This window comes from Vanessa atalanta, chromosome 4 (assembly GCF_905147765.1).
Source record: "Vanessa atalanta chromosome 4, ilVanAtal1.2, whole genome shotgun sequence".
In the NCBI taxonomy this organism is placed as follows: domain Eukaryota; kingdom Metazoa; phylum Arthropoda; class Insecta; order Lepidoptera; family Nymphalidae; genus Vanessa; species Vanessa atalanta.
Genome location: NC_061874.1, coordinates 9075623 through 9090212, shown reverse-complemented (window position 1 = coordinate 9090212; position 14590 = coordinate 9075623). Strand labels below are relative to the sequence as shown.

At 32.3% G+C, this 14590-nt stretch overlaps 1 protein-coding gene across 1 annotated transcript; it reads right to left on the bottom strand.

Annotated features, from left to right (window-relative positions):
• Positions 1–572: 572 nt before the first annotated feature.
• LOC125063850 (adenylate cyclase type 9) lies at positions 573–13805 on the bottom strand. Its single transcript, XM_047670511.1, has 8 exons — positions 13621–13805; positions 12832–13196; positions 11685–12691; positions 11046–11300; positions 10597–10962; positions 7162–7535; positions 6583–6777; positions 573–4472 (listed from the first exon to the last, which is right to left on the bottom strand). The coding sequence occupies exons 2-8, from the start codon at positions 13116–13118 to the stop codon at positions 2652–2654; spliced, it is 4305 nt and encodes a 1434-aa protein (XP_047526467.1). The 5' UTR covers positions 13119–13196; positions 13621–13805; the 3' UTR covers positions 573–2651.
• Between the last annotated feature and the right edge of the window lie 785 nt (positions 13806–14590).

Here is a 14590-nt window from a genome sequence, read left to right as displayed (position 1 = left end):
ATATTTTGTCATCCTTATACATTAATAATGGCCTGTTTCGTTTCAACTGACTCCATCAATATTAATAGAAAAAAGTTAATAGTTAAAATATTCGAATACTTTTATTTTAGTTACTTTATAACAACGCCCAAACAAAATTTGTCGGTATATGATAGGTAATGTAATTTATTTATAAAATATAGATTTTAATAATAAAATTTAAAAATTAAATAAAGTTAGCAATATTTTTTTTGTCGACTGCTGACATACTTTTCGTAAATAATAAATCTCTTCTTTATTGACACCCAATTTTCTCCTTTGTTTTTATATTATAAATATATATTAAACATTCAGAATTATTACAAAAATTGGGTATCATACCCAATTTTTGTAATAATTGTAAGTTTATAAAAAAATATTGTATATAATTATGTATTATAGCTTGAACTACAAAATGTAGGGATAGCATCCGAAGTTCGCAATATTTTATCCTTACTTTTGTGCTAAATAATGCTTAAGTAAAAATTGGGATAAATGATAAAACAAGTAAATAATATCTTTGTTTATTCACACAAATTATAATTTTAGTGTTTGAAAAATGTAAAGTAGGTTAAAATTTTAAAATAAATATATACAATTAAACAGTCATAGCGGCTCATATTGTAAATAGCACTAAATAGTTGAAATCCAGACTTAAATATCAACTACATTTGTAAGAATTAAATATAGATTGTAAAGAGAGCAAATATCCTTAGTGTATTCCAATTTTGGTCCAACATTTGTTAAATCAGTACAATCGGTAACAATAATGGGATCGACCCACCCAACACATCTCATTGTAAGTCAAACCATACACTGGAGACTATATAATATTTAAAAAAAAAGCATGTTCAAAATACATATGAAATTTAAATAGTATTCTTATTTGAAAATGATAGTATATAATTAAAAATATCTCCAATGTGCGATCTCTACATTGCCACCAAATATAAAATGTTGGAATTATTTCGTTGTAATATTCTGATATAAGATTTTTCAAAGTATTGCTACGTAATACTGTCAATTATGTTGAACACAATTTCTAAGTAAGACAAATAGAGTGCTATCTCTTTCTTACGTATAACAAGTAAAGGATAGCAAGACCTGAGATGGTTTAAATTAGAGATTGTGTATAACAGAATCGATTCCAATATAGAATAATCTGTAGACACTTTAACTGCAAGTGGAATGTATAGTAAGGCTTTTATAAGTTCAAAGATGAACATTGAACATGCATTCGTTATGGAATTGTATGAACATGACATATTTCTTTATAATAAAATTAATTACATTAATTTTGTTAACTGGCAGCAATACTAGTAAATATTATTAGGTACATTATATGTTCAAAATAACAGAAATGCACGGATGAATAATTGGTAATTCTAGTTATATGAACAAGACGATATACATATAAGTAGAACAGGAAATAATTATAAACTACATTATATAAAATGTATTTAGTTTGCTTTTTTATCATTATAGTTTATTTAGCTAAAGTTTTGTGTGCTCACTTATATAAGGATCTGTTATATCGATCAAATTTACTCAATAATAAGAAATATATTGAATTCTGTCATATAAGTAAAAATATTTTTACTATGAATTTTAGTTATATAAATATTTATTCTTAATTCTGCTATCAAGTCTTAGAAAGATTTTTCTAGTCTTATTTTCGTTAGAACTATCGTTCTATAAACTCACAGACTCACTAAAATGAGGGGTCCCGCAACTACGTTTATTGTAATTCATTTTAATATTTATATTAATCGATGTTATATGTAAAATTGGATTTAAATAAATTTTTTTTAGACTGAAAAAAAACTCTTATTATAAACCTTATTCGGGTACTAATAAAGTCGAATACTTTTTTAATGTTGCCATATACACGTCAAAAAACATTATTCGATGTCGGGCCCCTGAATTATTTTATTTACAGATCAATACGAAGATCTAATAGAAAAAGTCTATTTATACGTATGTATGTACATTTGCATTTTTTTTTTAATTTAAACATGACTAAATATTCGTGTCAATGTAATTCAATTAAATATCTTTAGTATTATTTCCACGGCGTTAAATAAAAAATATTACTTTAATTTTTAAATACAAAATTTGTATAAATAGTTCTAGAACGTCATAGAACTGATAACACATTCGTATATACAAATCACTTTACACAGGGATCATTCAATCGTATTAAGTTTAAGCTCATTTCCAAAAAATACTTCTTAAAAATGTTTTTTTTTAACACACGACTGTATCATCCCTAACTATAATCGCAGACTAGAGCACTGGTCACAGTTTCATAAATAGAGGCAAGGAATTTGAAGCACACTTACAGTAATCATTACTATACCATATTCCAACCTAAGAAGTGGTTGGAATATACTATACTTAATTTTACATTCATTAATTAGTCGTAAATTCAAAAATAGTTTACAAGAACGCTGCCTAATAAAGCTCAATTAATTAGAAGGATTTCTATCCCGAGTATTTTTTCAAGCGATTACGCCCATTTAAACACACAATAAATAGTATCACGACGTCTCACCTTCCTCTACAATGTAAATTGTATTGTACAATATATATAGTTAAAATCACAGATTCTACTTTTTTTTCTAATGATCTATCTACACGTCCTTCTTTGAGACGACGAGATAAACATTCATATTATCTTTACCTTTGACATAAACGCTTCCACGCGGTTCGAACTCGTATTTAGCGGATAAAACCGGTATACAAGCTTCGCCCACTTGAATCCGCTTCACGATGCCCGTGGAATCCATCCTTGAAGCGATGTTTACCGCATCACCCCAGATGTCATAGTACAATTTAGTAGTTCCTATCACACCGGCTGTGACGTCACCGAAATTGTATCCGATGCGGAGTATGAAATCGAATTCGAGTAAATCTTGATTAAAATTATCGACAACTTTTTGCATTTCCAGCGCAAAGTCCATTAGCTGATAAAGATGGTCGTACGTGCCACGTGTTGAATGTCTCAAATCGGGATTAAGTCCACTAGCTGCCATGAAAGTACTGCCTATCGTTTTAATTTTTTCAACGTGCTGAAATTCCGGTCTCTCCAATAACTCGTCGAAATCCGCTATCAGCTCGTTAAGAACCCGTAAATATTCTTTACCTTTCAAATACGATTCATCGTACATTTCATTAAAGTTCACAATACTCGCAAATATAATACCGACGTCCTTGTGGTTCTCTGAATATTTCGCCGTGTTTTTTAACTGATCGGCGACGTGCCGCGGTATTATATTATGTAACAACCAATCTGCCTGGTTTCTCATGTTTTGTACTCTTTGTTTGTCGCGATTCGCTACCACATTACTATAGAAACTCAGTCTATAGCTGATTTCAAATTCCCGGTTAAGGAACCATACCAGAATCAGCAACAGCGCTACGTCTAAGTACAACTCCGTCAAGTGCATCTCGTGGAGCAAACCATTAAACATGTGCGTACCGTTCCTTACTAACGAATCATCAAAGGTAACATTAAGCATATTAAATATAGAAATATTTTGAGCAATCACTTGGGGATTTAATCTAATATCACGATCTAGTAATTGAGTATTGGCTTCGTGACAGCCCAGAACAGCAAAGAACAGGAACAGACCGGCGTAAAGTGTGACCAAGGTATTCTTTACCAGCCAACTCATTTGTGTAAAATTACAGAAATGAACTATACTAACGTAAAGAAGATACACGTAAAACGATTGATCCCCCCTTAGAATTGTCATCGTAGTGTTTTGGCAAGAAAAATTCAATAGAATTGCTAGTATTGGCAAACTTATTAATAAACTCCCGGACAGATGCCAGGGATACCAATCAGAGAGTTTCCTAAATATCTTCACTGATCTTCTAACGGCGTCCGTAATATCTTGGGGATTGTGTTTCGTCTTCCACTTCAGATAATGTCTATACACGCAAAACGCCATAGCGACAGCCTCTATAAAAATAAACAAGACAAACCATCCGATCGTAAAACGCCACTGCTTATACAAAATTAATATCGAAGTGGAAACGGCCAGGAAAATAATCGCCGACACGAGAATATCTAGGGCTGTATTGAAGCGAGACGTAGTCAAGGTCGGCGGGAAATCTTCGCAGTCATCGCTTCTATGCGCTTTGTCTCTGTAATGTTGCTCCATTTCCGGTATTTTGAAAAACAATGTAAATCTATTCAAAGGAGGTTGCACAAAGTAGTTTATTCCCGATCTTGCGTTGTCTTGGACGCATCTGATCAACTGGAGATCCGATTGTTTCCTCAGCTTCTGGAGTGATTGGACTTGTTCGTCGTTTAGCGGTGGGGGTAGTCTACTTCTAGAGGGAAGCTCGTTAACAGAAGATTGACTCGAAGTGTAGTATCCCGATACCCGATGCTGCATCATATCAGCTTGGGATGTGGCCAGTGAGGCGTGATTGAGAGCGAATATCTGAAAAGTAAACAAAAATTACGTAAATAAACGATAACTGACTACACAATTCGTGTTTACGTATCTAAATATAAAACGGTAAGTTTATGACAGAAACGTTTATGATGCATGATTGTTTATTTTTCTTAGCTCAAAATTATATTTTACTAGCTGTGCCCGCGACTTCGTGCCCGTTTGAATTTAACAAAAAAGTTATTGTTGTAGCCTATGTTACTCCTTTTTATATCAGCTATCTGCAGTGAAAGTGCCGTCAAAATCGGTCCAGGCGTTCCACAGCAGACACTGTACTGTGTATACACACATATGCATTTAGTAAAAAGCGGTAACAGATTGAAATAAAACTAGTTTTTTAACGGATTTAATCGCGTATATTAATTATTTTATTTTAACATCCCGACGTTTCGAGCACTTTGCAGTGTTCGTGGTCACGGGCAGACTAAGGTGACATTTGTCTGTTCGAATTAAAAAGAAATATTATTTACAACTACCGCCAACGATTTCTTAATTGGTATCTTGAGTAGCGTTCCGGTTGCACGCAGAAGGCACTAACTGTATCTTTAGGTCTTGCAGTCTGTTGGATTTGGGATTTTAAATTTTTAATAAGTGGATCCCAAGTGTTAGAAAGTCTCCAACCATCTTCTCTATTGAAGTTCGGATGTTTTTGAATTTCAATAGCCTCACGTATCATTCTAGGAATGAATCTGTGTTCTCTAGTGAGGATCTGTGGTTTATCAAATCGAATAAAATGGTTGGGTTTATCCAGAGCATGTTCACAGACTGCAGACTTTGAAGAACGCCTATTTTTGACATCTCCTATATGTTCCTTGACCCTAGTACCGATGCTTCTCTTTGTTTGACCTATGTAAGATAAACCACACTCACATTCGAGTTTATATCCTATCGCAGTTTGTAAAGGGATATTACTCTTGATAGGTCTCAAGACAACATTAAGCGGTAACAGACACTAATTTTATCATATGTATAGATTTTCAAGAGCAAAGAGAAAACATGAGACCTTAACACATTTTTTATAAAATAATCACCTTCACTGTCAATACATTTAAGAGGCTGAAAAATGAACTCCGACAAATGACAAGATTAAAATGGTTATTAAGTAATTTATTTAGAGGTTTTTCAGTTTAAATTCGATTTATTTAAAATTTCTCGGTATCGTAAAAAAAAAGAGTTCCTCGTGATATCAGATTAGAACCGAGTCTATATTTGCGCATTCCTTATGTAAATAAAGTAAAGCAATAGCAAATAAAATCATGATTTACTAATCAAGTTCTTTATATTCAACAGTAGCCTCTGGTGTTAACTTCACTTGAGTCCAAAAAAATTGTACCCGACATTCATATTTATTATCTTTCGTTACGCAATAAAATATAGTAAGTAATACATATACTTTAATTTATGTATTCGTGAAAACTTAAAAGGAAACTATAACATATATAAAAGATATAATTATTATATTGTGGAACTTTACTGTAAACGTATAAAGAACTTTTATATATTTCGCTATGAAAGATCATAACTAGAGATTTTCTGTAAGTACATGTTCCACGACTGGACAAAAGTATCCTTAACTGCTTGAAAAATAATGATAGCCTATATAATAATATCTACATATACTGTTTTAGGTTGTATAAATATACCCATTATATTAAACCAAACATATCTAAAGCTATCGTTACGTAAAAAATATCTTTTTATACAATTAGTAGGGAGTTTAACCGAATCATATACATCTTTTTCTCTCTATATCCTTCTTCTATATTCGGGAAGGTAACCGGGGCATCTGCCTTCGGGCCTCCACAAGAGTGGGACCATTAGAGATTCCGACGAGTTAATAATTTTAAATATACGTTTAGATATACATATAGGTATATAGGAATTATAATAATATTACTAATTACTGTTTTAAAAGTTACTGATACAAAGAGTAAACATATTATTGACAAACCTGACTGACAGAAATAAAAATGTTCAAATTAATTCGCACCTTAATAATTAGGGACCTCCACTGCTTTGTGGCCCCAGGGCCGACAGGACTTTAAATCCGGCTCTGTCTATATTAGTACAATAGAGAAAATTAGTACGTAAAATTTACCTGCTGTTGAATACTAGATCTCCTGCTAGTACTTCGAATGCCGGAGTCCTTGCGGCTGTTGACGGACGGGCAGAGGCTTACGGCGTCGTCGTGCGGACGAGGCACGTGCAAGGGGAGGTTCAGTTTGCGACTCTTGGGCCGAACTATATCGCCCTGAGTCGCGAGAGTAGAACTGCGAGCACGACTAACTGGTATCTGAAGAGTCGGGGTCAGATATGAGTCAGGCTTCTTAATTTAAAGAATATCCCACTGCTGGGACGAGACCTTTACTTTTGACGAAAAGGTTTTCCTTCACCGTCGAGCTGGAGATATATTACGAACATAAATAAAGCATAAAGAAATTCAATTGTTACTCAAATTTGAACCCGCATTTATGTGTCAAGGTTTACGTGTCTTAACCACTGGCTCATCAGAACTCATTTTCCTCTCATATACTCTCTAAATTACTTATTGAAAATTGAAGGTAAATTCAAGGACAAACTACATACATACTTGTTAAATCGAATAAATAAATAAAAAATAATAATAGATTCCATACAAAAACAATACTATTGATTATAATTCATATAACTTACTAACCTCTAAATTAACTCTTCCGTACTGAGATCTATAGCTGCTACTTCTAGCAAAGGGCGACATATTACTTCTAGACTGGCTTAAATACGATCGAATGTCTATAATTTCTTTTTCAAAGGATGCTACTTCATGATTATGGGGTATGTTAAGCTTACTGCTACTCTGCAGCGGTCTGAACTTGTCCTGAGATTCTATCACTATCGGTACTTGTTGGTAACCATTGTTTAGTTGCAAGTCGTCTCCACGCTCAATCATTTGTATTGTCTTTTCGTTGAATTCGCGTTTTTTCATTTCATGTAAAGGCGTGTCCGAATGCTTCCTCAAAAACCTTGGCACTTTCCAGTTTTTTATTTTATTCGTATATTTACCGTAACTTCCTGGAACATAAATCATTCACTTAAAGTAAAAAAAGTAATATAGCCTATAAATACTGCTGAGCTAAGGCTCCCTGCTTTTTTGGGGATAAGATGGAGCTTATTCCACCACGCTACTCCAAAGTGGGTCGTTGGAGGTAAATGTAGCAGAATTTTTTTGATTCAGAATGCTTTCCTTCACCGCCAATCACAAGATGTATACTAATAACAAATCAAGCACATGAAAATTAGAAGCACTTGTCCGAGTTTGAACCCGCAATCTTCGATTAAGATACACGTGTGTTAACTACTGGCCTATGTCGACTAATCAATAAGCTGTTTCCGTTTACTTTAAAACGGTTAAGAGAATATGGAACAGTTCCTAGGAACTTCCATAATTTATCTTTTAGTTTATACACGAATAGCCTAGTTTGAAAATGTTTCAAACAAATTAGTTCATCATTTTTAATATAAACAAACGCTATTTACATCGTTATACCACGTGAAGTTCACGCGATTGCCACACCGTGAGCGGGTCATTATTTTTTATAGTTTCTTGTGTATTATTAACTTATTAATTATGCCTTTTTATATAATATTTCATGAATTTAATAAGGGATAATGTATTTTTTCGTGTAAAGTAATAATTATATGTTATGAATAATTTGATTTTAATTTGAAATTATCATTTGAAATTAACTTTTTTATATCGAATGACAATTTCTATTTTCTAGCTCGTCGGTCTATCGGTCATCAAGCAATGGTAAGGTCGCAGGTTTGATGAAACCCTTAAGCTACTATCGTCCTTATTTAAGTATGCATTACGCTTAGCTAGAGCCCTGAAGTAATTTTACTTTATCTTGAGAGTATTGAAAATATCTTTAAAAGAAAAAAGTATTGAATCATCATCTATTATTAGACGTATATTATTGAATGAATAAACTATTTATTGAACAATCACTTAGCGTATGAGTCTTACTGATCTATAAGCATATGATTGCTATGATTATGACTGAGACTAAGCGATCGCGAAAGTGGTACATAAGATAAACAAAACATGTTAAATAGATTTTATTAAAATTGATTTCAATCTAAACGGTACTGTGAGAGATTGATCGTCAGCAAATAGCTGTTGAGTATTAGCGATGTTTGCTGAACTAAAATCTGACGTATAACTTTTATATCACATCTTGCAATAAATAATTTATTATTGTACAATTCATAATTTCATTTTCCAAAATTAATTCTTATATAATATAACTTTACTTCGTGGTAGGGTTTTGTGGAAGCCCGTCTGGATAGCTAGCTACCACCCACTTATCAGGGTCTCTTCAGCACAATGCTTGGTTTTGTTGTTTCGGTTGGAAGGATGAGCAGTGTAAATAAAGGGCCAAAGGACATAGCATCTTAGTTACCAAGGTTGGTAGTGCATTGGTGATGTAAGGAATGCTTAATATTTCTTACAGCGCCAAGGTCTAAGAGCGATGGTGACCACTTAACATCAGGTGACCTATTTGCCCGTAAGTTGCATTAACCTGTCTCACGTAGTAACATTTGGACATAATCTACGGACATTCATATTTAATCTATTAAAATGTTAGCACTTGGTTGACCTTTTTAGTACAAAGTTAGACGCCTCTCACAAACCGAACTCGATAACACATGAACTCTAGTTTTCTATCGAAAAACAAGACATCGAATCTTGTCTTTTAACCAGATCTTGATCTTAGTGTTCGGGTAGGACAAGGAAGACTTTACGTTAAATAAAATCAACATTTACAGTAATTGCAAACCTGTTTCAGAACTCAGTAGTTCAGGGTTATCATTTAATGATAATCTGCACTTATAGATAATTAATTTCAATCGTTACTTTCCGCAAATTATGCGTTTTATTAATTCATGACAAACTTATACGAAATTGTAAATTTTCAATTTTTTTTATGAAAATTTTCACCATTTTAAATATATATTACTTTATATGTACATGTACTGTCCCGTGGATAGAAGATGAACGTTTTTTTTTAATATCACGCTTTATAAAAACCTTAAGAGACTAGAGAAAATATGTTCCTATTAATTCGTCAGATCTAAAAATCAGCAAATGTGCACGAAAGCGCTTCAAAGTTTCAATTGTTTATATTATTTGGAACATAACATGTATTATGTCCGTCATTAAGATTGATAATGCTCTGTAAGCGAATGAATTAACTTAGTGATGCAGATACCAAAATAAATATTTTTTAAACGATTAGTGAATAAAAACGATGGCACCGATGAATATGTTTTGTTTACGACTAATTATAAATCAGTCTTGATATTACCAAGATAAAAGTATTGAAAGGTCAAAAAATTGGATGGGTTTGGTCCATTCAAATTTAAATGAATTCTCCCAAATATAATCTTAATTTACATTAAAGTCTTAAATCATATTAATTATTATTATATAATTTTTCTTAATCGATATACAAATACATAAAATACGTAAACTAATTCATCTTTGAAACTCGTTTAACAAGTTTTTTAAAACTAAAATATAGAAGAGAAATTAGAATATCAAGAAAAAGATAATTATTGCAAAATATGTCATATTTTAAAAGCAATAATAGTGGCGTGATGCGCAGAGAGCATCACCTTCAAGCAATTAAGAGTCGCTCTATATCTTATCTGTGAGCTGTGCCTTGTGCCACTGATAACTAAGACTTTTAATAAATAAAACTGCGGCTTAGTTCACATTAGGTACAAATAATATATGACCGCAAAAACCAGTAGCGTTATCCGGAGTAACATTTTTCTCAGCTATTTTCGACTAGCATTTCCTTTCAACAGAAAATACTAATGTTATTATGATATGATATTATGATTTTGTCATTTCGAATGAAAAAAATATATTTAATATAAGAAATGCGTAAAGTTATTATGTCTTTAGTAATTGAATAAATAATAACTGTGGGTCATAGATCATCTGCGTTCTTGTTTTGCGTTAGTTATTACAATGAAAACTTAAAAGTAACTGGTAAATAAAATAATTATGATGCATTCCGTTAGTTACGTCACATAAAACAAATATAGCATAATGTGAACTCACCGACAGACGTTGGACTTTTTGATGAGTTGTCCGTGCCTTCGGGGAAACTCTTCTTTTCGTCCATCTCGGTATCGGAATCCAGAATGCTCGGAAGTGAACTAGCTTTGTTACGAAAATTAAAGGGGCTAGGTGATAGGTAATTACAGGATTTTTTGGCATCATCTTTGTTTTCCCTTGCGTCCGTTGATGATTCACTAGTTTTACCCGATCCCGGAAGAGGTGAATGATTAAAGGATAAAATGGACTGCGGAGAAATAGCGGGAGATATAATGAGGCGGAGATTGACAGGGTTCGAGGGAGTGAGGCAGTGGTCGTGATCGTACGGAGAGCTTATCTGACGGCTTTCAATGAAGTAAGTTTTATGACCTGGATACATTTAAGGTATTTAAATAATGCAAAGGTAAAATAAAAATAATTACATGCTCTATAATCTGTGGTGAAATACTGACCGAAAACATCATCGCCCTCTTCTAAAACGTATGAACCACCGAGGAATTTGCTAGTTTCTTCAGAAATATGTACACGGCCCGGTTTTCCTGATGATTCCATCTTATTAGCAAAAGTTACATCATTGCTCCACACGTCAAATTTGAATCTACGTGTGCCAACAATACCACAGAGAACCGTTCCCGTATGAACCCCCACTCTCATGTTCACACCCTCGCCGCGCTCTCTATCAAAATCTTGAATCGCATCTATCATACCTAGAAGTTTACAGACCTCATTGTAAAATCTTATAATATTTACTTCTGGTCAAATAAAAGGTAACTTACACAGGTGATTGCTGACATAATATAATATATAAAAAGCTTTATACATTTGACAAAAAATATATTATTAAACAAGTCATTAAAATTGACGAACAGACATCCTGATCGATCGGACTGACTAATGTTACAAGTTGCAGTCTACAATCATTTTTATATTATAACCGGTATCGATCAATAAAGATGTTTTAAAAAAGCGTGTGCATGTGACGAGAAATTTAGGTCACAGTCATTATATTACGTTCTTAAGTAATACGAACGAGTGGAATGTAAGATTTTAAGATTTATATTAAACTCATCGCCACTTTTTATAATACATACCCAGTCCCATTTCTACACAGCAAGTTGCGTGATCGGGTCTCGGTTCAGGACAACCGGATACGCAGTAATAACAGTCTCCTAATGTGGAAATTTTTTCGCAACCATGAATCAAACATAATTCATCGAACTTTTCAAACAGATCATTCAGTATATTTACTAACTCCTCCGCTCCTTTATTACTCGACATTCTTGTAAAACCAACAATATCAGCAAATAAAATGCTAACATTATCCATTGAGCTCATGTTAAAAGGTCTAAATAATGATTTGATATCCGACGCGCCAGGGTTCGATGCACGTGGATTTAGAGGATCGTGAGTTTTCAAATTTGTTTCAGATTCCAAAACTTGCTCTTCCATTAGCCAGCTAGCAAGTTTCGGTGGCATTACAGAATGTATCATTTTCTCTTTTAATTGTTTTTCCATTTCCAACTGTCTTCTCACAAGTAAACTCTGACCTACTTTCATAAAAGTGCCACGCATTCTCACAAATGTCATTAGATAAATATGTACACCAATAATGTGGACACACACTTGGAGCAAAACTCTCACAAACATTCCAGGAAATTGCCATTCTTGTTCAGATAAGTGCAAAACTATGTTTAGGGTTTCAAATACTGTAGAGTATAGGAGTCCAATTATGACACAAGCAAAAAGAGGTAAAGGTGTCAAAGTGTATATGATCAAGAGTATTTCTATACACATAGTAAAATGTCCTGATTGACTAATATCAGCTGCTTGGGAATAATCACCATCAATTTGTGTGGTCAGTGTTACTAAAGAAAGACTTAGTGTACACAGGGCGAGTGCCATAATTAGAGACAGCTTGGATGTATACACTTTGTAAACATTTGTAAAGGTAACAAATAGCATTATAGATGTTATAAGAAGGACACCAGCAAATATAGAACACAGAAACGGCCATTTCACAGTTACACCATTCAAGCCAAGGACGACAAAGTAGATAAACCATGATATAGAAAATATCAAAATATACAAAAGTGCAAATCTGAAAAAAGAAACAACAACACTTATTATAATACACTTAAATTTTAAAATATATATATAAAAATGGTGAATGGCAGCTGTTTAACTTAGGAGCAAGCAAATGAACATCAAATAAATACAATCAAACATTTTATCACAAACCTAAATCGTAATCTTATCTGCCTGAAGGAACTACTCCTATATTGTCCTTCGAGTATCTCTGAATCAAATCGCGGGTTCCACCAAGTGCCTGCAGCAGCTCTTTCAAAAGCAATTGGTATAGCAAAACCACAGCAGTTAGTAGTAGGATTGTTATGGGCCAAATATGCCTGCACATGAGGTGCAAGGCGGATCTGGGCATCTTCTCCTTCAGAGTAATCACCGTCATGCTTGCCATCAAAATGTTCAGACTCATCATTACAAGTAACACACCCACTCTGGGCACTCATTGTTCATGTATTAATCTATTCACATTATGTTCCATTTTTATTTTAGCACATATGAAGTATCCTTTCTTTGGATTTATTCTACAACAAGGTAAATTAATACTTGGTTCTGTTACTACAATTCAAATAAAACTTATTTTTTATTTATAAAATATTAATAACTAGACCTGTAATTTATACATTACAATTAAAAATAATTAAATATTTTTTTAAGAAATTAAAAATATGTTTCTTATAAAAAAAAGTGACACACCTATTTATGGCATTGTATTAGTTTTTAACTTAAAGATGTTCCTATGTAAAAATATACAGTGTGTGAAAGTTTAAATCTTACATTTAAATAATTTAATAAATATGATATGGTAAACAAATTTGATTACAAAATTATTACTATAAATGACTATAAATCCAACTATTTATATTGTACAATACAAAGAAAATATGATCGCTAGATATGATACAAAATAAATATATACTATATTTATTAGAACATAGTATTACTTACCATTTTCAGACCAAGGTTATATTTTCTTAACTGAGAGCACTAATACTGTTAAAAAATTATAAAATTACACTTCACACAGGCAAAATCTAAACTGTTTTTCTAACATTTCCTTGCTTTCATTATCAATTTACGCATAGAAATTGTTTATCACTCACAAAACTTACGTATATAATCTGCTACCTATCCAGATTTGACAGTAAAACAGAGTGCAGGCAATTCAGAGTTGCCCAATGTTTTCAATAATTCCTTACGCACAGTTTTTTCCATATACTTTAATTTAATTTTTCAGAAAAATAAATATGTTAAATGTTAGCATCATATAAAAATAATCTAATTATTTATGTAATAACTGAAAAAACATGATTGTAAAAATTGAGTAGCACTTTAATTTTAAACTCAAAGGTATTAATTATAACACATAACTTTTAAAACATGCTATAACTAATAAAAGAAATATTACTGAACAGTAATTTTTATAGATTAATATAAAATAAAAATGTTCGTAAATACAAGTGATAAGTTACGTTTAATTGAGTAAAAAATGTTGAGAATTTTTTCGATCCTTAATAGACATCATAGATTATTCAAGCTCTCAACTCATGATATCGCGTCAATTCGTTGTCAAATATTGTTTATTTGGCTTTTGTCGTCTTGTGATAGGCTATAGAATGTTTCCCAACATACGTCTAAAATTATAGACATTATTAATGTTAACATATTTTGCAAAAAATAAGAACGAGCATAGGCATTTGGACATATTCTGTTTCTCGAAATTTTTTACAGTTATAGAATTAAAAGTAAAAGAAAAGTAATTTATTTCTCTTTTAATTGTTAATAGTTATTGTTTACAACTACTCATTTTTATAAACATCCATTTATAATTAGTGTACACACTGTTTTTATACAATGTTTTATTGTTCTCGAACAACAATCGAAACAAACTTTTGTGACATACTTAAATATAGCTTGA

Coding starts and splice junctions, on each gene's coding strand:
- LOC125063850 (XM_047670511.1), bottom strand. CDS start 13,118: ATGAGTGCCCAGAGTGGGTGTGTTACTTGTAATGATGAGTCTGAACAT. Junction 7,536..10,596: donor AAAAAGTCCAACGTCTGTCG/GTGAGTTCACAT, acceptor TTTATGTTCCAG/GAAGTTACGGTAAATATACG. Junction 4,473..6,582: donor GATCTAGTATTCAACAGCAG/GTAAATTTTACG, acceptor TTTACTTTTCAG/ATATTCGCTCTCAATCACGC.